The 21,339-nt window shown below is 40.0% G+C and overlaps 16 protein-coding genes across 16 annotated transcripts; 10 read left to right on the forward strand and 6 right to left on the reverse strand.

Annotated features, from left to right (window-relative positions):
* The first annotated feature begins 432 nt into the window (after positions 1 to 432).
* On the forward strand, positions 433 to 1,293 carry LOC121502595 (histone H1-like). Its single transcript, XM_041776288.2, has one exon. The coding sequence runs from the start codon at positions 467 to 469 to the stop codon at positions 1,214 to 1,216; it is 750 nt and encodes a 249-aa protein (XP_041632222.1). The 5' UTR covers positions 433 to 466; the 3' UTR covers positions 1,217 to 1,293.
* Positions 1,294 to 1,756: 463 nt separating this feature from the next.
* Positions 1,757 to 2,128, reverse strand: LOC138928547 (histone H2B). Its single transcript, XM_070285749.1, has one exon. The coding sequence runs from the start codon at positions 2,126 to 2,128 to the stop codon at positions 1,757 to 1,759; it is 372 nt and encodes a 123-aa protein (XP_070141850.1).
* A 224-nt stretch (positions 2,129 to 2,352) lies between these two features.
* LOC138928548 (histone H2A) lies at positions 2,353 to 2,727 on the forward strand. The gene has a single exon (XM_070285752.1). It carries the CDS (start codon positions 2,353 to 2,355, stop codon positions 2,725 to 2,727), a length of 375 nt encoding a protein of 124 aa, XP_070141853.1.
* Positions 2,728 to 3,156: 429 nt separating this feature from the next.
* LOC121502614 (histone H4) lies at positions 3,157 to 3,540 on the reverse strand. The gene has a single exon (XM_041776311.2). The coding sequence runs from the start codon at positions 3,509 to 3,511 to the stop codon at positions 3,200 to 3,202; it is 312 nt and encodes a 103-aa protein (XP_041632245.1). The 5' UTR covers positions 3,512 to 3,540; the 3' UTR covers positions 3,157 to 3,199.
* A 250-nt stretch (positions 3,541 to 3,790) lies between these two features.
* On the forward strand, positions 3,791 to 4,239 carry LOC138927926 (histone H3-like). The gene has a single exon (XM_070283373.1). It carries the CDS (start codon positions 3,802 to 3,804, stop codon positions 4,210 to 4,212), a length of 411 nt encoding a protein of 136 aa, XP_070139474.1. The 5' UTR covers positions 3,791 to 3,801; the 3' UTR covers positions 4,213 to 4,239.
* Positions 4,240 to 5,920: 1,681 nt separating this feature from the next.
* LOC121502596 (histone H1-like) lies at positions 5,921 to 6,780 on the forward strand. The gene has a single exon (XM_041776289.2). It carries the CDS (start codon positions 5,954 to 5,956, stop codon positions 6,701 to 6,703), a length of 750 nt encoding a protein of 249 aa, XP_041632223.1. The 5' UTR covers positions 5,921 to 5,953; the 3' UTR covers positions 6,704 to 6,780.
* A 462-nt stretch (positions 6,781 to 7,242) lies between these two features.
* LOC121502610 (histone H2B-like) lies at positions 7,243 to 7,614 on the reverse strand. The gene has a single exon (XM_041776307.2). It carries the CDS (start codon positions 7,612 to 7,614, stop codon positions 7,243 to 7,245), a length of 372 nt encoding a protein of 123 aa, XP_041632241.1.
* Positions 7,615 to 7,838: 224 nt separating this feature from the next.
* On the forward strand, positions 7,839 to 8,213 carry LOC121502600 (histone H2A). Its single transcript, XM_041776293.2, has one exon. It carries the CDS (start codon positions 7,839 to 7,841, stop codon positions 8,211 to 8,213), a length of 375 nt encoding a protein of 124 aa, XP_041632227.1.
* Positions 8,214 to 8,911: 698 nt separating this feature from the next.
* LOC138927908 (histone H4) lies at positions 8,912 to 9,297 on the reverse strand. Its single transcript, XM_070283304.1, has one exon. It carries the CDS (start codon positions 9,264 to 9,266, stop codon positions 8,955 to 8,957), a length of 312 nt encoding a protein of 103 aa, XP_070139405.1. The 5' UTR covers positions 9,267 to 9,297; the 3' UTR covers positions 8,912 to 8,954.
* A 798-nt stretch (positions 9,298 to 10,095) lies between these two features.
* LOC121502615 (histone H3-like) lies at positions 10,096 to 12,255 on the forward strand. The gene is made up of 2 exons (XM_070285759.1): positions 10,096 to 10,195; positions 11,849 to 12,255. The coding sequence occupies exons 1-2, from the start codon at positions 10,096 to 10,098 to the stop codon at positions 12,253 to 12,255; spliced, it is 507 nt and encodes a 168-aa protein (XP_070141860.1).
* A 1,794-nt stretch (positions 12,256 to 14,049) lies between these two features.
* On the forward strand, positions 14,050 to 14,909 carry LOC121502594 (histone H1-like). Its single transcript, XM_041776287.2, has one exon. It carries the CDS (start codon positions 14,083 to 14,085, stop codon positions 14,830 to 14,832), a length of 750 nt encoding a protein of 249 aa, XP_041632221.1. The 5' UTR covers positions 14,050 to 14,082; the 3' UTR covers positions 14,833 to 14,909.
* A 462-nt stretch (positions 14,910 to 15,371) lies between these two features.
* On the reverse strand, positions 15,372 to 15,743 carry LOC121502611 (histone H2B). The gene has a single exon (XM_041776308.2). The coding sequence runs from the start codon at positions 15,741 to 15,743 to the stop codon at positions 15,372 to 15,374; it is 372 nt and encodes a 123-aa protein (XP_041632242.1).
* Positions 15,744 to 15,967: 224 nt separating this feature from the next.
* LOC121502604 (histone H2A) lies at positions 15,968 to 16,342 on the forward strand. Its single transcript, XM_041776301.2, has one exon. It carries the CDS (start codon positions 15,968 to 15,970, stop codon positions 16,340 to 16,342), a length of 375 nt encoding a protein of 124 aa, XP_041632235.1.
* Positions 16,343 to 16,772: 430 nt separating this feature from the next.
* Positions 16,773 to 17,158, reverse strand: LOC138927889 (histone H4). Its single transcript, XM_070283233.1, has one exon. It carries the CDS (start codon positions 17,125 to 17,127, stop codon positions 16,816 to 16,818), a length of 312 nt encoding a protein of 103 aa, XP_070139334.1. The 5' UTR covers positions 17,128 to 17,158; the 3' UTR covers positions 16,773 to 16,815.
* A 224-nt stretch (positions 17,159 to 17,382) lies between these two features.
* LOC121502598 (histone H3) lies at positions 17,383 to 17,855 on the forward strand. The gene has a single exon (XM_041776291.2). It carries the CDS (start codon positions 17,418 to 17,420, stop codon positions 17,826 to 17,828), a length of 411 nt encoding a protein of 136 aa, XP_041632225.1. The 5' UTR covers positions 17,383 to 17,417; the 3' UTR covers positions 17,829 to 17,855.
* A 2,218-nt stretch (positions 17,856 to 20,073) lies between these two features.
* On the forward strand, positions 20,074 to 20,523 carry LOC138928552 (mucin-21-like). Its single transcript, XM_070285764.1, has one exon. It carries the CDS (start codon positions 20,074 to 20,076, stop codon positions 20,521 to 20,523), a length of 450 nt encoding a protein of 149 aa, XP_070141865.1.
* The last annotated feature ends 816 nt before the right edge of the window (positions 20,524 to 21,339 follow it).

Consider the following 21,339-nt stretch of genomic DNA (forward strand, 5'->3'; position numbering starts at 1 on the left):
TTATTTTTCCGTTTTCTACCTCCTCCCCTGTAAATAGCTCCCCCCCCCCTTTTTCCCCCTAATATCTAGTCATAGTTTTAATCTTAGATTTAGTAAACACACAAAAACATCAAGCGCATACTGGGTTTTGCTCAAAAAAGTTTTTCCCCAATAAGTAAATAAACGTAAACACACAAAAGTGATCTCGAAAAAAATCAAAAACAAAAATGCTTTAAACAATGTACCATTGAAAAACACAAAAGTAATTAACGCCTTGATAAGCAACATAGCACGAGGCAATATAACACAAACCTAAAAGAAATTATACTAAGCTTGTCACTTAATTATAAATATTTAAAATAAGGAAAAATGTTAGCCTTAAGACCAAAATGACAAATAAACCTGAACTGAACTGAACTGCTCGCGCCATTTCTATACAAACAAAAGTGTTTTTCGTTAGCTTTCGAAAATAATTAGTGAAGCAAAAATGTCCGACTCTGCAGTGGCAACATCCGCGTCTCCAGTGGCTGCCCCACCAGCGCCAGTTGAGAAGAAGGTGGCCGCCAAAAAGGCATCTGGTTCAGGAGCTACCAAGGCCAAGAAGGCAGCAGTTCCACCATCACATCCGCCAACTCAACAAATGGTGGATGCTTCCATCAAGAACTTGAAGGAGCGTGGTGGCTCATCGCTTCTGGCAATCAAGAAATATATCACTGCCACCTACAAATGCGACGCCCAGAAACTGGCTCCATTCATCAAGAAGTACTTGAAGTCCGCAGTGGCTAATGGAAAGCTGATCCAAACAAAGGGAAAGGGTGCGTCTGGTTCCTTCAAACTGTCGGCCTCCGCAAAAAAGGAGCCCAAGCCAAAGGTTGCGGCTGCTGAGAAAAAAGTCAAAAGCAAGAAGGTAGTCACCAAGAAAGCCGGAGCCACCGCAAAGAAAGCCGCCGGAGCTGCTGACAAGAAACCCAAGGCTAAGAAGGCCGTTGCCACCAAGAAGACTGCCGAGAAGAAGAAAACTGAGAAGGCAAAGGCCAAGGATGCCAAGAAAACTGGAGTCGTAAAGGCAAAGCCAGCAGCAGCAAAGGCTAAGCCGGCCGCCGCGAAGCCAAAGGCAGCCAAGGCACCGAAGGCCAAGGCAGCAGCGTCCGCCAAGCCTAAGAAGGCAGTGAAGAAAGCAACTGCTCCGGCTACCGCTAAGAAGCCGAAAGCCAAGACCACGGCGTCGAAGAAGTAAATTAAGATAATCTTAATTATGGCAATTTTAGATTTCGAAATCTGAAATTTGAAATTGATTTAAACAAGCCCTTTTCAGGGCTACAAAACTTTTTTAAAAGAGAGCTAAATTATCAATTTTTTAAAATTACAAATAGTGTTCCCGCTTCCTTTAAAACCCAGAAGTATTTATATATTTGATAATAAATAATAATACTAATAAATTAATTTTCGGAGGAAAATAGCGTATCGCAGTCAAGAGTCATGTCCGACCCTATAAACCATATTAATTTTTGGTCAGCATATCGATCTAAGTCAATTTTTTGGTAGAATTACTTTTTTTTTCCAAATTTTTTAAAGGGGTCACATTTAAATTGTACTATTCCAGGAAAATTTTAATTCGAAATAGATTTTATATTTTACAGGACAGCTTTTGGTTTTAAAATGGAAGCTTTATATATTTAAAGAAAAATTAGGCTTTTGAAAATTCAGATTCTTTGGTAAAACTTTTTGTGGCCCTGAAAAGGGCCTTTTTAATGCTTCTCCGCATCCGCGGGGAAATTTACTTGGAGCTGGTGTACTTGGTGACAGCCTTGGTTCCCTCACTGACGGCGTGCTTTGCCAACTCTCCGGGCAGGAGCAGACGAACAGCAGTTTGGATTTCCCGACTGGTGATGGTCGAGCGCTTGTTGTAGTGCGCCAGACGAGAAGCCTCGGCAGCAATGCGCTCGAAGATGTCATTCACAAAGCTGTTCATGATGCTCATCGCCTTCGAGGAAATGCCAGTGTCGGGATGGACCTGCTTCAGGACCTTGTAGATGTAGATAGCATAGCTCTCCTTCCTCTTCCGCTTCTTCTTCTTGTCGTTCTTAGTGATGTTCTTCTGGGCCTTGCCAGCCTTCTTGGCTGCCTTTCCACTGGTTTTAGGCGGCATTATTTTTTCACTTCACTTCACTTTGCGATTAACTCACTTTTCATAGCAGTCGGGCTTGGGTGTTCGCTCTTATACTTTTTTTCAAGCAATGTTTTCAGGTCTAAGGCGACCCACCCCTAACTGAACGCACAGGCAGAACTAAAAGTATAAATTCGTGACAAGCTGGGCAGCCGGCAACATTCGTTCTTCGTGTGTGTGCAGTGAATAAAGTGAAATAAGAGAAAATGTCTGGTCGTGGAAAAGGTGGCAAAGTTAAGGGAAAGGCAAAGTCCCGGTCCAACCGTGCCGGACTTCAGTTCCCTGTCGGCCGTATCCATCGTCTGCTCCGCAAGGGCAACTACGCCGAGCGCGTCGGTGCCGGCGCTCCAGTTTACCTGGCTGCCGTGATGGAATATCTGGCCGCTGAGGTTCTCGAGTTGGCTGGCAATGCTGCTCGTGACAACAAGAAGACGAGGATCATCCCGCGTCATCTGCAGCTGGCCATCCGCAACGACGAAGAGTTGAACAAGCTGCTCTCCGGCGTCACCATTGCCCAGGGAGGTGTGTTGCCCAACATCCAGGCTGTTCTGTTGCCCAAGAAGACCGAGAAGAAGGCTTAAGCGTTCAAAAAGCGTGCCAGAAACCTTGTACATAAAAACAAACTCAAACCCAAACGTCCTTTTCAGGACGACCAAACTATTTCAAAAGAAACTTACATTTTCAAATATGCCTAGCTAAGTTTAAACAATATTAATAATTATATAATAAATAAATTTATATATATAAAATATACATATAATATTTATATTTTTGGTTATCGCTATGCAGAAACCAATAGTACAGTCGTCAGAGAAATTCCAGGACATGGACAATGAACATTGTCATTGCAAGACAGTTTACGCTACCTAAAGATGTGATTGTCTTCCTACGGAAACCCCGACCAATTCAAATAAAGATATTTCCATTCTTGGGCTAGAATATTCAATGTTAAGATATATGCGAAATATAACTTGATAATTTTTCTCTTTTATGAAATTAAGTGGTGGTCCTGAAAAGGACCGATTGTTGAGAAGTACAGACTGTACTGATTTTTTAACCGCCGAAACCGTACAGGGTGCGGCCTTGTCTCTTCAGGGCGTAGACGACGTCCATGGCTGTGACGGTCTTCCTCTTGGCGTGTTCAGTGTAGGTGACGGCATCACGGATCACGTTCTCCAAAAACACCTTCAGAACACCACGGGTTTCCTCGTAAATGAGTCCCGAAATGCGCTTCACGCCGCCACGCCGAGCCAGACGACGGATGGCTGGCTTTGTGATACCCTGGATGTTATCACGCAGCACTTTGCGATGACGCTTGGCGCCACCTTTTCCCAAGCCTTTGCCTCCTTTACCGCGACCAGTCATTTTTCACTATTTTATTTTTACACTTCGAAAGTCACCACTGAACTAATGTAGAAGCCGCGTCGGCCGCTCCTATTTATACCTAAACTCTGCTCTGCACGAGCGAGCCCGAACGCTATGGCCTTCTCGCTCTGTGCTCGACAAACGAAATGGCATGTGCTTCGACTAGCTCTCTCTTTTCCACCCTCCACGTTTTGCTATATAAGAGGGTAGGCAATTCGCAGCTCGTTTATTGTGTTTTCAGACTCGTGAAGTAAACAGTGAACAGACAGTGAAAATAAGAAGAATCTAAAATGGCCCGTACCAAGCAGACCGCTCGCAAATCGACTGGTGGCAAGGCGCCACGCAAACAACTGGCAACCAAGGCCGCTCGCAAGAGTGCCCCAGCCACCGGTGGTGTGAAGAAGCCCCATCGCTATCGCCCCGGAACTGTGGCTCTGCGTGAGATCCGTCGCTACCAGAAGAGTACCGAGCTGCTGATCCGCAAGCTGCCTTTCCAGCGCTTGGTGCGTATAATCGCTCAGGACTTCAAGACTGACCTGCGCTTCCAGAGCTCGGCCGTGATGGCTCTGCAGGAAGCTAGCGAAGCCTACCTGGTTGGTCTCTTTGAAGATACCAACTTGTGTGCCATCCACGCCAAGCGAGTCACAATCATGCCCAAGGACATCCAGCTGGCCCGTCGTATCCGTGGCGAGCGTGCTTAAGTTGAGATTGCTTCGACTAGCAAATAGCGTCAATACATTTTGTACAAATCGGTCCTTTTCAGGACCACAAACATATTTATAATAGAGATTATACATTTTCATATATAATTTACATACTACAAATAAAACATTCCCGGTTTTGCGTTTTTATGGTTAAATATCTTATAGTCAGAGATCGATCTTAAAATATATAAATACAAATATTTACAATTATTTAGATAGTGCGATACTCTATTGGTATCTACGGAATGTAGGGACATTTATATTATTTTAATTCAGGGAATTTTTAAAAGATTAAAAAGGTATATTGAAAAACCAAATTGTACCGTGTTTGATCAAATTGATGTGGTTTTAATCAAACACAATCCAGTATATTTACTTTAATTAGCTTAAGGGGGGATATACATGTAAACCAAAATTTTTTTTGGTTTAAAAAATAGTTTGTTACTTAAAGAATATACTGTGTAAGTTTCATTATCGAATTCCAACTCCAAGTGCCTCAAATCAACTATATACGCAACATATCGGAGTGAATCAAAAATTATTATGATCAGCATGAAATTATCTTCTATTTGAACCTAAATGCGGGTAATACAAATGAATATTACTATTTTTTAAGAGGGTGGGAAGTGAAATCTGATTACCTGAAAATGGCATTTTTTCTTAGGAAATGATTTCCTACATTAAAAAATTCACGAAAAATGTCTACATTTTGACCGTTTACATGTATATCCCCCTTAAGGCCTGAAGTTGGTATAGCTAAACTAAAATTTCGCGCAATTTGAATTACGCGTTAATTTCATAATAAATAAATAAATAATTAAAATATTTACTTAAGTTATTAAGTTCGAAAAAAATGTATTCAAACTGCTTGATTTGAACATTTTATTTAAGTAATAAAAAACAAATCAATTTGTTTTTTCTATTTTTCTTAAGATATTAATATTACACTTATAAACTAAAAATCCATCAAATTTAAATGCTTAAAAGATTTAATTTCCCGTCTCCTTGGGTACTGTGCTCAAGAAAACTCGAATATAAATGTTGTATGGGGAACATAATAGGCCATTTCCAAGAAACAAATGCATAAATTCAGTTTAAACTTTTATTAACTAAAACATGTGTCCTATTTATTTTACAAAATTGACAAAAACTAATATATTTTAAAATATTAATATTTTTTAGGTAGCCAAAACCATACCCGAAAGTACCAAGAAAGCCGACAATTTATGTATGAAAGGGCCAATTTGAAAGTGGTCAAAAAATACCATAATTTGTTTAAAACGAAAATATTTTGAGTGTTCCCGCAAGTAAAAGGTTCAAATTTCACTCTTTCTAAAAAATATTCATAATATTCATAAATTTTAATATTTTAACAGATGATTTTTCACGAAATGCTTTGGTCAAAAATGCAAATCTTGAACTCCAGACACTTTTACAAAATGATCCAAAGAATAATTTCACATTAAAATAACTAAACATGTTTTATGAAACATTTAAGTGCTTAAAATAATTAAAACATTCTACCATTTAAAAATATAACATTGAGAAAAGAAGAAAATAAAACTGCACATCGATCAAACATAGGCAACGTAAATGAGCGGTGCCAAACACATAGTTATACTGCTCTCCTCCTCGATTCTCATATCAACGAGGGACGTCGGGTCTAGACCGCTCGCGCCATTTCTATACAAACAAAAGTGTTTTTCGTTAGCTTTCGAAAATAATTAGTGAAGCAAAAATGTCCGACTCTGCAGTGGCAACATCCGCGTCTCCAGTGGCTGCCCCACCAGCGCCAGTTGAGAAGAAGGTGGCCGCCAAAAAGGCATCTGGTTCAGGAGCTACCAAGGCCAAGAAGGCAGCAGTTCCACCATCACATCCGCCAACTCAACAAATGGTGGATGCTTCCATCAAGAACTTGAAGGAGCGTGGTGGCTCATCGCTTCTGGCAATCAAGAAATATATCACTGCCACCTACAAATGCGACGCCCAGAAACTGGCTCCATTCATCAAGAAGTACTTGAAGTCCGCAGTGGCTAATGGAAAGCTGATCCAAACAAAGGGAAAGGGTGCGTCTGGTTCCTTCAAACTGTCGGCCTCCGCAAAAAAGGAGCCCAAGCCAAAGGTTGCGGCTGCTGAGAAAAAAGTCAAAAGCAAGAAGGTAGTCACCAAGAAAGCCGGAGCCACCGCAAAGAAAGCCGCCGGAGCTGCTGACAAGAAACCCAAGGCTAAGAAGGCCGTTGCCACCAAGAAGACTGCCGAGAAGAAGAAAACTGAGAAGGCAAAGGCCAAGGATGCCAAGAAAACTGGAGTCGTAAAGGCAAAGCCAGCAGCAGCAAAGGCTAAGCCGGCCGCCGCGAAGCCAAAGGCAGCCAAGGCACCGAAGGCCAAGGCAGCAGCGTCCGCCAAGCCTAAGAAGGCAGTGAAGAAAGCAACTGCTCCGGCTACCGCTAAGAAGCCGAAAGCCAAGACCACGGCGTCGAAGAAGTAAATTAAGATAATCTTAATTATGGCAATTTTAGATTTCGAAATCTGAAATTTGAAATTGATTTAAACAAGCCCTTTTCAGGGCTACAAAACTTTTTTAAAAGAGAGCTAAATTATCAATTTTTTAAAATTACAAATAGTGTTCCCGCTTCCTTTAAAACCCAGAAGTATTTATATATTTGATAATAAATAATAATACTAATAAATTAATTTTCGGAGGAAAATAGCGTATCGCAGTCAAGAGTCATGTCCGACCCTATAAACCATATTAATTTTTGGTCAGCATATCGATCTAAGTCGATTTTTTGGTAGAATTACTTTTTTTTCCAAATTTTTTAAAGGGGTCACATTTAAATTGTACTATTCCAGGAAAATTTTAATTCGAAATAGATTTTATATTTTACAGGACAGCTTTTGGTTTTAAAATGGAAGCTTTATATATTTAAAGAAAAATTAGGCTTTTGAAAATTCAGATTCTTTGGTAAAACTTTTTGTGGCCCTGAAAAGGGCCTTTTTAATGCTTCTCCGCATCCGCGGGGAAATTTACTTGGAGCTGGTGTACTTGGTGACAGCCTTGGTTCCCTCACTGACGGCGTGCTTTGCCAACTCTCCGGGCAGGAGCAGACGAACAGCAGTTTGGATTTCCCGACTGGTGATGGTCGAGCGCTTGTTGTAGTGCGCCAGACGAGAAGCCTCGGCAGCAATGCGCTCGAAGATGTCATTCACAAAGCTGTTCATGATGCTCATCGCCTTCGAGGAAATGCCAGTGTCGGGATGGACCTGCTTCAGGACCTTGTAGATGTAGGTAGCATAGCTCTCCTTCCTCTTCCGCTTCTTCTTCTTGTCGTTCTTAGTGATGTTCTTCTGGGCCTTGCCAGCCTTCTTGGCTGCCTTTCCACTGGTTTTAGGCGGCATTATTTTTTCACTTCACTTCACTTTGCGATTAACTCACTTTTCATAGCAGTCGGGCTTGGGTGTTCGCTCTTATACTTTTTTTCAAGCAATGTTTTCAGGTCTAAGGCGACCCACCCCTAACTGAACGCACAGGCAGAACTAAAAGTATAAATTCGTGACAAGCTGGGCAGCCGGCAACATTCGTTCTTCGTGTGTGTGCAGTGAATAAAGTGAAATAAGAGAAAATGTCTGGTCGTGGAAAAGGTGGCAAAGTTAAGGGAAAGGCAAAGTCCCGGTCCAACCGTGCCGGACTTCAGTTCCCTGTCGGCCGTATCCATCGTCTGCTCCGCAAGGGCAACTACGCCGAGCGCGTCGGTGCCGGCGCTCCAGTTTACCTGGCTGCCGTGATGGAATATCTGGCCGCTGAGGTTCTCGAGTTGGCTGGCAATGCTGCTCGTGACAACAAGAAGACGAGGATCATCCCGCGTCATCTGCAGCTGGCCATCCGCAACGACGAAGAGTTGAACAAGCTGCTCTCCGGCGTCACCATTGCCCAGGGAGGTGTGTTGCCCAACATCCAGGCTGTTCTGTTGCCCAAGAAGACCGAGAAGAAGGCTTAAGCGTTCAAAAAGCGTGCCAGAAACCTTGTACATAAAAACAAACTCAAACCCAAACGTCCTTTTCAGGACGACCAAACTATTTCAAAAGAAACTTACATTTTCAAATATGCCTAGCTAAGTTTAAACAATATTAATAATTATATAATAAATAAATTTATATATATAAAATATACATATAATATTTATATTTTTGGTTATCGCTATGCAGAAACCAATAGTACAGTCGCCAGAGAAATTCCAGTAACGAAACAAGACCGAGAAGGCTTAAGCGTTCAAAAAGCGTGCCAGCAACCTTGTACATAAAAACAAACTCAAACCCAAACGTCCTTTTCAGGACGACCAAACTATTTTAAAAGAAACTTACATTTTCAAATATGCCTAGCTAAGTTTAAACAATATTAATAATTATATAATAAATAAATTTTGTATATATAAAATATACATATAATATTTATATTTTTGGTTATCGCTATGCAGAAACCAATAGTACAGTCGTCAGAGAAATTCCAGGACATGGACAATGAACATTGTCATTGCAAGACAGTTTACGCTACCTAAAGATGTGATTGTCTTCCTACGGAAACCCCGACCAATTCAAATAAAGATATTTCCATTCTTGGGCTAGAATATTCAATGCTAAGATATATGCGAAATATAACTTGATAATTTTTCTCTTTTATGAAATTAAGTGGTGGTCCTGAAAAGGACCGATTGTTGAGAAGTACAGACTGTACTGATTTTTTAACCGCCGAAACCGTACAGGGTGCGGCCTTGTCTCTTCAGGGCGTAGACGACGTCCATGGCTGTGACGGTCTTCCTCTTGGCGTGTTCAGTGTAGGTGACGGCATCACGGATCACGTTCTCCAAAAACACCTTCAGAACACCACGGGTTTCCTCGTAAATGAGTCCCGAAATGCGCTTCACACCGCCACGCCGAGCCAGACGACGGATGGCTGGCTTTGTGATACCCTGGATGTTATCACGCAGCACTTTGCGATGACGCTTGGCGCCACCTTTTCCCAAGCCTTTGCCTCCTTTACCGCGACCAGTCATTTTTCACTATTTTATTTTTACACTTCGAAAGTCACCACTGAACTAATGTAGAAGCCGCGTCGGCCGCTCCTATTTATACCTAAACTCTGCTCTGCACGAGCGAGCCCGAACGCTATGGCCTTCTCGCTCTGTGCTCGACAAACGAAATGGCATGTGCTTCGACTAGCTCTCTCTTTTCCACCCTCCACGTTTTGCTATATAAGAGGGTAGGCAATGCGCAGCTCGTTTATTGTGTTTTCAGTAGAGCTGGGAAACTATCGATAGTGACACCATTCGATATTTTCGATGTTTTGAAAACGAAAATTCGATACTATCGATAGTATCGTTTTTTTACGATTCTTTTTGCAAATTAAAGTTATAGCAATTTCAAATAGAATTATAATACTATTCAATATGTTTTGACTAAGTAATTAACATAAATATTCTATCCAAGCAACTTTGCACAAATAAAATTGTATTACCATTGCTAAACATACGCTTAGACTCTGAAGACGTGGCGTAGACGCACCCTTTCTTTTGAGATTCAGTTAATATTTTTCACCACCAACTCCAATTTAAGTTAATTTAGAATACATTTTTATTATAAAAAAAAAAATATATATATACATATATATATATATTTGTTTGCATTTTTCTTACTAAATTTCAGCAACAAAGCAGAGATATAAAAATAGTCCCGTACTATCGATAGTGATAAAAAACTATCGATGGTGGCTCAAAAAAAGGAAAAAGTCGATACCTCGATAGTACCATCGATAGTTTCCCAGCTCTAGTTTTCAGACTCGTGAAGTAAACAGTGGACAGACAGTGAAAATAAGAAGAATCTAAAATGGCCCGTACCAAGCAGACCGCTCGCAAATCGACTGGTGGCAAGGCGCCACGCAAACAACTGGCAACCAAGGCCGCTCGCAAGAGTGCCCCAGCCACCGGTGCACAGTGGTTGGGCTTGTATGGAGACGCGGCCAAAAATAGTTCTAGTTGATGTATCGTTACGAAATTAATACCAAAAATCAAGAAAAATGTTTTAAGTATGTGTTCAAAAAATTGGCCATGTAGCACGTCTATATCATATAGCTGCCATAGGAACAATCTGTTAAAAATCAACATTTAGTATGAAAAACTTTTTTGTTTTTCAAAATATCTTAACCAATTTCACAGATAATATGTTTGAAACAGGTTTATGCATTCTTACCAAATTTGGTTAAAATCGGATGTCTATATCTTATAGCTCCCATACAAAATTTTTATAAAATTATTTTTTTCCAAGAGCTAAAATTAATTTTTTATCTCTTAATGAGAATGTTGGTGAAATATAAGTGTCCAAAAGTAAAAAAAAAAATTATTAACTTATATATTGTGTATTTTATTTGTTTAGCAACAAATGCACACAGCTTAAGGGGGGTAAGGCTAATTTGGTGCAAAACTGCCCACTGTTCAAAAAAAGGTTTTGGCGAAACGTCTAAAGTTAACTTAATGATTTAAATACCATAAATTAACAAAACATTTGAGCTTTTTTTTTTTAATTTTTGTATTAAAAAATATTTACAGGCCTACGCTATATTGCTAATCTCCTGAGTCCCCACAGATAAAAGTTGGTTTCCGGTGTACATCCTAACTGTCCACAAAAACGTCCGATATCAAAAAAATGTATTGCATTCCTTAAAGAATTAGTGCCCCAAGGTACTTAAGAGACGTTTTTATTTTTAAAAATTTTTCCCGATTTTTTATCAAAATTGGAAGTCAAAACCCCGATTTTCGACTAAAAAAATAAGTTAATTTAAAAAAATATATATATTAACATTAAAAATTTAAAAAAGCTTTACGTGAGTACATGTACAATTAAATTTCAAAGTTATGTTCAAAATTTCAAACCGATTGGTTAAGTAGTTTTTGAGTTATAGAGTACACCGATTTTCAAAATGGCATTTTTCAGGAGAACGCTTTAAACTTTGTGATTTTCATACATCGAACACCAAACGACTTCCGTTCAACTACCCATAACTTCGTCAATGTTGTAATAATCGATGTAAAACTTTTACACAATATTTTAAGGATATTAAACCTTTATTTAAAAAAAAAAAAAAAAAAAATACCAAAAAAAAATTTAAAAACCTTACCCTAACCTGTGTTAATATTTTTAAGATTATAGGCACATAGGCAAATTTCGGCAAAATTTTTTTTACGATTTGTCATCTTAAAAGCGCGACAAACACATTGGCATAAATATGAACTGTAGATTATTGTGGGGTCACAACTATAACTTTAGCTAAACATAAAAAATACGTTTAAAATATGGGCCAGAAACATGATTATTTCACATGAATATAATGAAAACAATAATTATTTTTAATATATTAAATTATATCTCATTTTATAGAAAATACCTTGAACTTCAAAATCCATTACAAAAAATATTAATTTGGACACGTAATTAATAATCGGACCACTTCAAAGTTCGGTTTGGTTGTGAAACACTCGCGATGCGCGTAGCTACGCCTTGCAAATGAATACATCTTCACATCTTTAATTTAATTTTTAGAAAGTCCTGTTAGATTTAAAAAAAAATCTGGTATGCCACAAAGAAGTTTGGATATTTAAGAGACGATCTGTTTACTTTTCGTACATTTTTGTTGTAATAAATTTTTTTATTTTTGGCCTATGGGCGCAACCACTGTGCGGTGGTGTGAAGAAGCCCCATCGCTATCGCCCCGGAACTGTGGCTCTGCGTGAGATCCGTCGCTACCAGAAGAGTACCGAGCTGCTGATCCGCAAGCTGCCTTTCCAGCGCTTGGTGCGTGAAATCGCTCAGGACTTCAAGACTGACCTGCGCTTCCAGAGCTCGGCCGTGATGGCTCTGCAGGAAGCTAGCGAAGCCTACCTGGTTGGTCTCTTTGAAGATACCAACTTGTGTGCCATCCACGCCAAGCGAGTCACAATCATGCCCAAGGACATCCAGCTGGCCCGTCGTATCCGTGGCGAGCGTGCTTAAGTTGAGATTGCTTCGACTAGCAAATAGCGTCAATACATTTTGTACAAATCGGTCCTTTTCAGGACCACAAACATATTTATAATAGAGATTATACATTTTCATATATAATTTATATACTACAAATAAAACATTCCCGGTTTTGCGTTTTTATAGTTAAATATCTTATAGTCAGAGATCGATCTTAAAATATATAAATACAAATATTTACAATTATTTAGATAGTGCGATACTCTATTGGTATCTACGGAATGTAGGGACATTTATATTATTTTAATTCAGGGAATTTTTAAAAGATTAAAAAGGTATATTAAAAAACCAATTGTACCGTGTTTTATCAAATTGATGTGGTTTTAATCAAACACAATCCAGTATATTTACTTTAATTAGCTTAAGGGGGGATATACATGTAAACCAAAATTTTTTTTGGTTTAAAAAATAGTTTGTTACTTAAAGAATATACTGTGTAAGTTTCATTATCGAATTCCAACTCCAAGTGCCTCAAATCAACTATATACGCAAGGTATATAAGTGTTAAACGTATTTTTCTCTGCTTAAAATTTTTGCATTTTTACCTATGCTATGGGCACGATTCACAAAAAACTATGTAACATATCGGAGTGAATAAAAATTATTATGATCAGCATGAAATTATCTTCTATTTGAACCTAAATGCGGGTAATACAAATGAGTATTACTATTTTTTAAGAGGGTGGGAAGTGAAATCTGATTACCTGAACATGGCATTTTTCCTTAGGAAATTATTTCCTACATTAAAAAATTCACGAAAAATGTCTACATTTTGACCGTTTACATGTATATCCCCCTTAAGGCCTGAAGTTGGTATAGCTAAACTAAAATTTCGCGCAATTTGAATTACGCGTTAATTTCATTATAAATAAATAAATAAATAAAATATTTACTTAAGTTATTAAGTTCGAAATAAATGTATTCAAACTGCTTGATTTGAACATTTTATTTAAGTAATAAAAAACAAATCAATTTGTTTTTTCTATTTTTCTTAAGATATTAATATTACACTTATAAACTAAAAATCCATCAAATTAAATGCTTAAAAGATTTCATTTCCCGTCTCCTTGGGTACTGTGCTCAAGAAAACTCGAATATGAACGTTGTATGGGGAACATAATAGGCCATTTCCTAGAAACAAATGCATAAATTCAGTTTAAACTTTTATTAACTAAAACATGTGTCCTATTTATTTTACAAAATTGACAAAAACTAATATATTTTAAAATATTAATATTTTTTAGGTAGCCAAAACCATACCCGAAAGTACCAAGAAAGCCGACAATTTATGTATGAAAGGGCCAATTTGAAAGTGGTCAAAAAATACCATAATTTGTTTAAAACGAAAATATTTTGAGTGTTCCCGCAAGTAAAAGGTTCAAATTTCACTCTTTCTAAAAAATATTCATAATATTCATAAATTTTAATATTTTAACAGATGATTTTTCACGAAATGCTTTGGTCAAAAATGCAAATCTTGAACTTCAGACACTTTTACAAAATGATCCAAAGAATAATTTCACATTAAAATAACTAAACATGTTTTATGAAACATTTAAGTGCTTAAAATAATTAAAACATTCTACCATTTAAAAATATAACATTGAGAAAAGAAGAAAATAAAACTGCACATCGATCAAACATAGGCAACGTAAATGAGCGCTGCCAAACATATAGTTATACTGCTCTCCTCCTCGATTCTCATATCAACGAGGGACGTCGGGTCTAGACCGCTCGCGCCATTTCTATACAAACAAAAGTGTTTTTCGTTAGCTTTCGAAAATAATTAGTGAAGCAAAAATGTCCGACTCTGCAGTGGCAACATCCGCGTCCCCAGTGGCTGCCCCACCAGCGCCAGTTGAGAAGAAGGTGGCCGCCAAAAAGGCATCTGGTTCAGGAGCTACCAAGGCCAAGAAGGCAGCAGTTCCACCATCACATCCGCCAACTCAACAAATGGTGGATGCTTCCATCAAGAACTTGAAGGAGCGTGGTGGCTCATCGCTTCTGGCAATCAAGAAATATATCACTGCCACCTACAAATGCGACGCCCAGAAACTGGCTCCATTCATCAAGAAGTACTTGAAGTCCGCAGTGGCTAATGGAAAGCTGATCCAAACAAAGGGAAAGGGTGCGTCTGGTTCCTTCAAACTGTCGGCCTCTGCCAAAAAGGAGCCCAAGCCAAAGGTTGCGGCTGCTGAGAAAAAAGTCAAAAGCAAGAAGGTAGTCACAAAGAAAGCCGGAGCCACCGCAAAGAAAGCCGCCGGAGCTGCTGACAAGAAACCCAAGGCTAAGAAGGCCGTTGCCACCAAGAAGACTGCCGAGAAGAAGAATACTGAGAAGGCAAAGGCCAAGGATGCCAAGAAAACTGGAGTCGTAAAGGCAAAGCCAGCAGCAGCAAAGGCTAAGCCGGCCGCCGCGAAGCCAAAGGCAGCCAAGGCACCGAAGGCCAAGGCAGCAGCGTCCGCCAAGCCTAAGAAGGCAGTGAAGAAAGCAACTGCTCCGGCTACCGCTAAGAAGCCGAAAGCCAAGACCACGGCGTCGAAGAAGTAAATTAAGATAATCTTAATTATGGCAATTTTAGATTTCGAAATCTGAAATTTGAAATTGATTTAAACAAGCCCTTTTCAGGGCTACAAAACTTTTTTAAAAGAGAGCTAAATTATCAATTTTTTAAAATTACAAATAGTGTTCCCGCTTCCTTTAAAACCCAGAAGTATTTATATATTTGATAATAAATAATAATACTAATAAATTAATTTTCGGAGGAAAATAGCGTATCGCAGTCAAGAGTCATGTCCGACCCTATAAACCATATTAATTTTTGGTCAGCATATCGATCTAAGTCGATTTTTTGGTAGAATTACTTTTTTTTCCAAATTTTTTAAAGGGGTCACATTTAAATTGTACTATTCCAGGAAAATTTTAATTCGAAATAGATTTTATATTTTACAGGACAGCTTTTGGTTTTAAAATGGAAGCTTTATATATTTAAAGAAAAATTAGGCTTTTGAAAATTCAGATTCTTTGGTAAAACTTTTTGTGGCCCTGAAAAGGGCCTTTTTAATGCTTCTCCGCATCCGCGGGGAAATTTACTTGGAGCTGGTGTACTTGGTGACAGCCTTGGTTCCCTCACTGACGGCGTGCTTTGCCAACTCTCCGGGCAGGAGCAGACGAACAGCAGTTTGGATTTCCCGACTGGTGATGGTCGAGCGCTTGTTGTAGTGCGCCAGACGAGAAGCCTCGGCAGCAATGCGCTCGAAGATGTCATTCACAAAGCTGTTCATGATGCTCATCGCCTTCGAGGAAATGCCAGTGTCGGGATGGACCTGCTTCAGGACCTTGTAGATGTAGATAGCATAGCTCTCCTTCCTCTTCCGCTTCTTCTTCTTGTCGTTCTTAGTGATGTTCTTCTGGGCCTTGCCAGCCTTCTTGGCTGCCTTTCCACTGGTTTTAGGCGGCATTATTTTTCCACTTCACTTCACTTTGCGATTAACTCACTTTTCATAGCAGTCGGGCTTGGGTGTTCGCTCTTATACTTTTTTTCAAGCAATGTTTTCAGGTCTAAGGCGACCCACCCCTAACTGAACGCACAGGCAGAACTAAAAGTATAAATTCGTGACAAGCTGGGCAGCCGGCAACATTCGTTCTTCGTGTGTGTGCAGTGAATAAAGTGAAATAAGAGAAAATGTCTGGTCGTGGAAAAGGTGGCAAAGTTAAGGGAAAGGCAAAGTCCCGGTCCAACCGTGCCGGACTTCAGTTCCCTGTCGGCCGTATCCATCGTCTGCTCCGCAAGGGCAACTACGCCGAGCGCGTCGGTGCCGGCGCTCCAGTTTACCTGGCTGCCGTGATGGAATATCTGGCCGCTGAGGTTCTCGAGTTGGCTGGCAATGCTGCTCGTGACAACAAGAAGACGAGGATCATCCCGCGTCATCTGCAGCTGGCCATCCGCAACGACGAAGAGTTGAACAAGCTGCTCTCCGGCGTCACCATTGCCCAGGGAGGTGTGTTGCCCAACATCCAGGCTGTTCTGTTGCCCAAGAAGACCGAGAAGAAGGCTTAAGCGTTCAAAAAGCGTGCCAGCAACCTTGTACATAAAAACAAACTCAAACCCAAACGTCCTTTTCAGGACGACCAAACTATTTTAAAAGAAACTTACATTTTCAAATATGCCTAGCTAAGTTTAAACAATATTAATAATTATATAATAAATAAATTTTGTATATATAAAATATACATATAATATTTATATTTTTGGTTATCGCTATGCAGAAACCAATAGTACAGTCGTCAGAGAAATTCCAGGACATGGACAATGAACATTGTCATTGCAAGACAGTTTACGCTACCTAAAGATGTGATTGTCTTCCTACGGAAACCCCGACCAATTCAAATAAAGATATTTCCATTCTTGGGCTAGAATATTCAATGTTAAGATATATGCGAAATATAACTTGATAATTTTTCTCTTTTATGAAATTAAGTGGTGGTCCTGAAAAGGACCGATTGTTGAGAAGTACAGACTGTACTGATTTTTTAACCGCCGAAACCGTACAGGGTGCGGCCTTGTCTCTTCAGGGCGTAGACGACGTCCATGGCTGTGACGGTCTTCCTCTTGGCGTGTTCAGTGTAGGTGACGGCATCACGGATCACGTTCTCCAAAAACACCTTCAGAACACCACGGGTTTCCTCGTAAATGAGTCCCGAAATGCGCTTCACGCCGCCACGCCGAGCCAGACGACGGATGGCTGGCTTTGTGATACCCTGGATGTTATCACGCAGCACTTTGCGATGACGCTTGGCGCCACCTTTTCCCAAGCCTTTGCCTCCTTTACCGCGACCAGTCATTTTTCACTATTTTATTTTTACACTTCGAAAGTCACCACTGAACCAATGTAGAAGCCGCGTCGGCCGCTCCTATTTATACCTAAACTCTGCTCTGCACGAGCGAGCCCGAACGCTATGGCCTTCTCGCTCTGTGCTCGACAAACGAAATGGCATGTGCTTCGACTAGCTCTCTCTTTTCCACCCTCCACGTTTTGCTATATAAGAGGGTAGGCAATGCGCAGCTCGTTTATTGTGTTTTCAGACTCGTGAAGTAAACAGTGGACAGACAGTGAAAATAAGAAGAATATAAAATGGCCCGTACCAAGCAGACCGCTCGCAAATCGACTGGTGGCAAGGCGCCACGCAAACAACTGGCAACCAAGGCCGCTCGCAAGAGTGCCCCAGCCACCGGTGGTGTGAAGAAGCCCCATCGCTATCGCCCCGGAACTGTGGCTCTGCGTGAGATCCGTCGCTACCAGAAGAGTACCGAGCTGCTGATCCGCAAGCTGCCTTTCCAGCGCTTGGTGCGTGAAATCGCTCAGGACTTCAAGACTGACCTGCGCTTCCAGAGCTCGGCCGTGATGGCTCTGCAGGAAGCTAGCGAAGCCTACCTGGTTGGTCTCTTTGAAGATACCAACTTGTGTGCCATCCACGCCAAGCGAGTCACAATCATGCCCAAGGACATCCAGCTGGCCCGTCGTATCCGTGGCGAGCGTGCTTAAGTTGAGATTGCTTCGACTAGCAAATAGCGTCAATACATTTTGTACAAATCGGTCCTTTTCAGGACCACAAACATATTTATAATAGAGATTATACATTTTCATATATAATTTACATACTACAAATAAAACATTCCCGGTTTTGCGTTTTTATGGTTAAATATCTTATAGTCAGAGATCGATCTTAAAATATATAAATACAAATATTTACAATTATTTAGATAGTGCGATACTCTATTGGTATCTACGGAATGATGTGGATTGATGTGGTTTTAATCAAACACAATCCAGTATATTTACTTTAATTAGCTTAAGGGGGGATATACATGTAAACCAAAATTTTTTTTGGTTTAAAAAATAGTTTGTTACTTAAAGAATATACTGTGTAAGTTTCATTATCGAATTCCAACTCCAAGTGCCTCAAATCAACTATATACGCAAGGTATATAAGTGTTAAACGTATTTTTCTCTGCTTAAAATTTTTGCATTTTTACCTATGCTATGGGCACGATTCACAAAAAACTATGTAACATATCGGAGTGAATAAAAATTATTATGATCAGCATGAAATTATCTTCTATTTGAACCTAAATGCGGGTAATACAAATGAGTATTACTATTTTTTAAGAGGGTGGGAAGTGAAATCTGATTACCTGAAAATGGCATTTTTCCTTAGGAAATTATTTCCTACATTAAAAAATTCACGAAAAATGTCTACATTTTGACCGTTTACATGTATATCCCCCTTAAGGCCTGAAGTTGGTATAGCTAAACTAAAATTTCGCGCAATTTGAATTACGCGTTAATTTCATTATAAATAAATAAATAAATAAAATATTTACTTAAGTTATTAAGTTCGAAATAAATGTATTCAAACTGCTTGATTTGAACATTTTATTTAAGTAATAAAAAACAAATCAATTTGTTTTTTCTATTTTTCTTAAGATATTAATATTACACTTATAAACTAAAAATCCATCAAATTAAATGCTTAAAAGATTTCATTTCCCGTCTCCTTGGGTACTGTGCTCAAGAAAACTCGAATATGAACGTTGTATGGGGAACATAATAGGCCATTTCCTAGAAACAAATGCATAAATTCAGTTTAAACTTTTATTAACTAAAACATGTGTCCTATTTATTTTACAAAATTGACAAAAACTAATATATTTTAAAATATTAATATTTTTTAGGTAGCCAAAACCATACCCGAAAGTACCAAGAAAGCCGACAATTTATGTATGAAAGGGCCAATTTGAAAGTGGTCAAAAAATACCATAATTTGTTTAAAACGAAAATATTTTGAGTGTTCCCGCAAGTAAAAGGTTCAAATTTCACTCTTTCTAAAAAATATTCATAATATTCATAAATTTTAATATTTTAACAGATGATTTTTCACGAAATGCTTTGGTCAAAAATGCAAATCTTGAACTTCAGACACTTTTACAAAATGATCCAAACAATAATTTCACATTAAAATAACTAAACATGTTTTATGAAACATTTAAGTGCTTAAAATAATTAAAACATTCTACCATTTAAAAATATAACATTGAGAAAAGAAGAAAATAAAACTGCACATCGATCAAACATAGGCAACGTAAATGAGCGCTGCCAAACACATAGTTATACTGCTCTCCTCCTCGATTCTCATATCAACGAGGGACGTCGGGTCTAGACCGCTCGCGCCATTTCTATACAAACAAAAGTGTTTTTCGTTAGCTTTCGAAAATAATTAGTGAAGCAAAAATGTCCGACTCTGCAGTGGCAACATCCGCTGACTGAGTAATAAACTGAGTAAACTTGACTGAGGGACCGAAGTGAAAAAGTGGAAAAGTGAAAAAGAGAAAAAGTGATTTGAAAAAGAAAGAAAGAGACAGAATCATACTGAAAAGTGAAAGAGACAGAATATAGTGGAAAAGTGAAGGAGACACTGGAGAGAGACGAAGCTCCCACAGTTGATGGTTGTGTAGCGAACCAACCAGAATCGCACGCGAGTGTAACGAGCGAGTTAATCGGTGCGAGCGCAAGCGTGATCCCCCAATGTAAGGGGGAGAGTACCTTAACTCCGAGTGCGGGAAATCTGGAACCTGCAAATACGAGTGCAAGTGAGACGGGCGACACCGTTGGGCACGCGCCCTCGGCTGTGGCATTTTCGCCGTTAACTGGTGAGCCATGTGCGCCAGCTACCAGCGCATACATAAAGTGTGAAAAGCAAATTAAAAAAAATCATCGCATCAGCCCCTATATGGGCAAGAAATATAAAACTCCAAAAAGTCCCAAGAGCCCGAAAAAAGGCCACCAAGCTGATATGGCCGAGGGTGAGGGCATATCGACGGCTCCTGCCACACAAACCAGTGCAGCTGCCTCAACTGCGGCCGCAGCCACTATGGAAGCAACAACAACAAACGCAGCGCTGGCACTCTCTGCGACACCAGCAGCGGCAAGCATCAACGAAACGATTAGTGTGACCCTCCCCCACCAAACACAAAGGGGTAAGAGGAAGCATCACAGCGACACGTCTGCAGCTACGTCAAGCGCCAACAACAGTGGCAGCGACGGCAGCAGCAGTGACGACGGAATGATCAGCGACGGCCTCCACAACGGAAGCAACGATGGCATCCACTACGAAAGCGACAACAACAACAACAATGCCGTTCCGAAAACCAACAACAGCAGCAACGGCTGCACCAGCTGAATCGACAACAACAACAACACGGACAAAGTCCTCATCGATAAGGAGGAGCTACTCAGCCTCCGCACGGAGATCTACCTACTGCGCCAACGTCTGGCAAACGTGGAAAGAGGCTCCAATATAAAACAGCAGCTGGCTAGCCTGGGGCTAGCTGGCAACATCCAGCAATTCGAAGGCAACAAGTTTGCACCACTCTTCGAAGATGACCACGAAGAAGACGACGAAATGTCTGAAGCCAATGAAGACATTTGCAACTATGACGCCGAATTCCCAACACTTATGGGTAGTGGCGAAAACAACAGCAGCAGCAACGGCAGCAACTATAAAAACAACAATAGCAACAACAACAGCGGAAAAATAGTTAAAAAGAACAACAACAAAAACAACAACAAAAGGCAGAGCCCTCCCGCACAGCCAAATTCATCTACAAACAAATACAAAATAAAAATCAACAAAAGCAGCAACAACATCCATGGGCAGAGCCCTCCTGCAGAGTCCATGGATGTCGACGACGATGGAAACATCAATTACATCGACAGCAGCGATGATGATGACGCCGAGCTGGATGAAATTCTGGGGCCGCGACTAGCTGCACTGCGAGCAGCAGCGGCATCAGCGAAAGCGGCAGCTACAAAGTCGACATCAGCAACAGCAGCAGCTAAAACAGCAGCGGCCGCTAAATCTTCAACTGGAGCAGCAGTAGCAGCATCTAAGGCGGCGCAACAAAAGCAGCAGCCAGCAACAGCAGCAGAAGCAGCAGTACCAAATAAAACGAAATCAAAAATACCGATAATCGCCATTTACAATGCGAATCCCAAA

Source organism: Drosophila kikkawai, chromosome 2L, assembly GCF_030179895.1.
Source record: "Drosophila kikkawai strain 14028-0561.14 chromosome 2L, DkikHiC1v2, whole genome shotgun sequence".
Lineage (NCBI taxonomy): Eukaryota > Metazoa > Arthropoda > Insecta > Diptera > Drosophilidae > Drosophila > Drosophila kikkawai.

What these genes read in the sequence shown, in the direction of transcription:
- LOC121502595 (XM_041776288.2), top strand. Translation starts at nt 467, where the DNA reads ATGTCCGACTCTGCAGTGGCAACATCCGCGTCTCCAGTGGCTGCCCCA.
- LOC138928547 (XM_070285749.1), bottom strand. Translation starts at nt 2,128, where the DNA reads ATGCCGCCTAAAACCAGTGGAAAGGCAGCCAAGAAGGCTGGCAAGGCC.
- LOC138928548 (XM_070285752.1), top strand. Translation starts at nt 2,353, where the DNA reads ATGTCTGGTCGTGGAAAAGGTGGCAAAGTTAAGGGAAAGGCAAAGTCC.
- LOC121502614 (XM_041776311.2), bottom strand. Translation starts at nt 3,511, where the DNA reads ATGACTGGTCGCGGTAAAGGAGGCAAAGGCTTGGGAAAAGGTGGCGCC.
- LOC138927926 (XM_070283373.1), top strand. Translation starts at nt 3,802, where the DNA reads ATGGCCCGTACCAAGCAGACCGCTCGCAAATCGACTGGTGGCAAGGCG.
- LOC121502596 (XM_041776289.2), top strand. Translation starts at nt 5,954, where the DNA reads ATGTCCGACTCTGCAGTGGCAACATCCGCGTCTCCAGTGGCTGCCCCA.
- LOC121502610 (XM_041776307.2), bottom strand. Translation starts at nt 7,614, where the DNA reads ATGCCGCCTAAAACCAGTGGAAAGGCAGCCAAGAAGGCTGGCAAGGCC.
- LOC121502600 (XM_041776293.2), top strand. Translation starts at nt 7,839, where the DNA reads ATGTCTGGTCGTGGAAAAGGTGGCAAAGTTAAGGGAAAGGCAAAGTCC.
- LOC138927908 (XM_070283304.1), bottom strand. Translation starts at nt 9,266, where the DNA reads ATGACTGGTCGCGGTAAAGGAGGCAAAGGCTTGGGAAAAGGTGGCGCC.
- LOC121502615 (XM_070285759.1), top strand. Translation starts at nt 10,096, where the DNA reads ATGGCCCGTACCAAGCAGACCGCTCGCAAATCGACTGGTGGCAAGGCG. An exon ending in CAAGAGTGCCCCAGCCACCG is followed by an intron (nt 10,196 to 11,848) that starts GTGCACAGTGGT and finishes TATGCCACAAAG; the next exon opens with AAGTTTGGATATTTAAGAGA.
- LOC121502594 (XM_041776287.2), top strand. Translation starts at nt 14,083, where the DNA reads ATGTCCGACTCTGCAGTGGCAACATCCGCGTCCCCAGTGGCTGCCCCA.
- LOC121502611 (XM_041776308.2), bottom strand. Translation starts at nt 15,743, where the DNA reads ATGCCGCCTAAAACCAGTGGAAAGGCAGCCAAGAAGGCTGGCAAGGCC.
- LOC121502604 (XM_041776301.2), top strand. Translation starts at nt 15,968, where the DNA reads ATGTCTGGTCGTGGAAAAGGTGGCAAAGTTAAGGGAAAGGCAAAGTCC.
- LOC138927889 (XM_070283233.1), bottom strand. Translation starts at nt 17,127, where the DNA reads ATGACTGGTCGCGGTAAAGGAGGCAAAGGCTTGGGAAAAGGTGGCGCC.
- LOC121502598 (XM_041776291.2), top strand. Translation starts at nt 17,418, where the DNA reads ATGGCCCGTACCAAGCAGACCGCTCGCAAATCGACTGGTGGCAAGGCG.
- LOC138928552 (XM_070285764.1), top strand. Translation starts at nt 20,074, where the DNA reads ATGGGCAAGAAATATAAAACTCCAAAAAGTCCCAAGAGCCCGAAAAAA.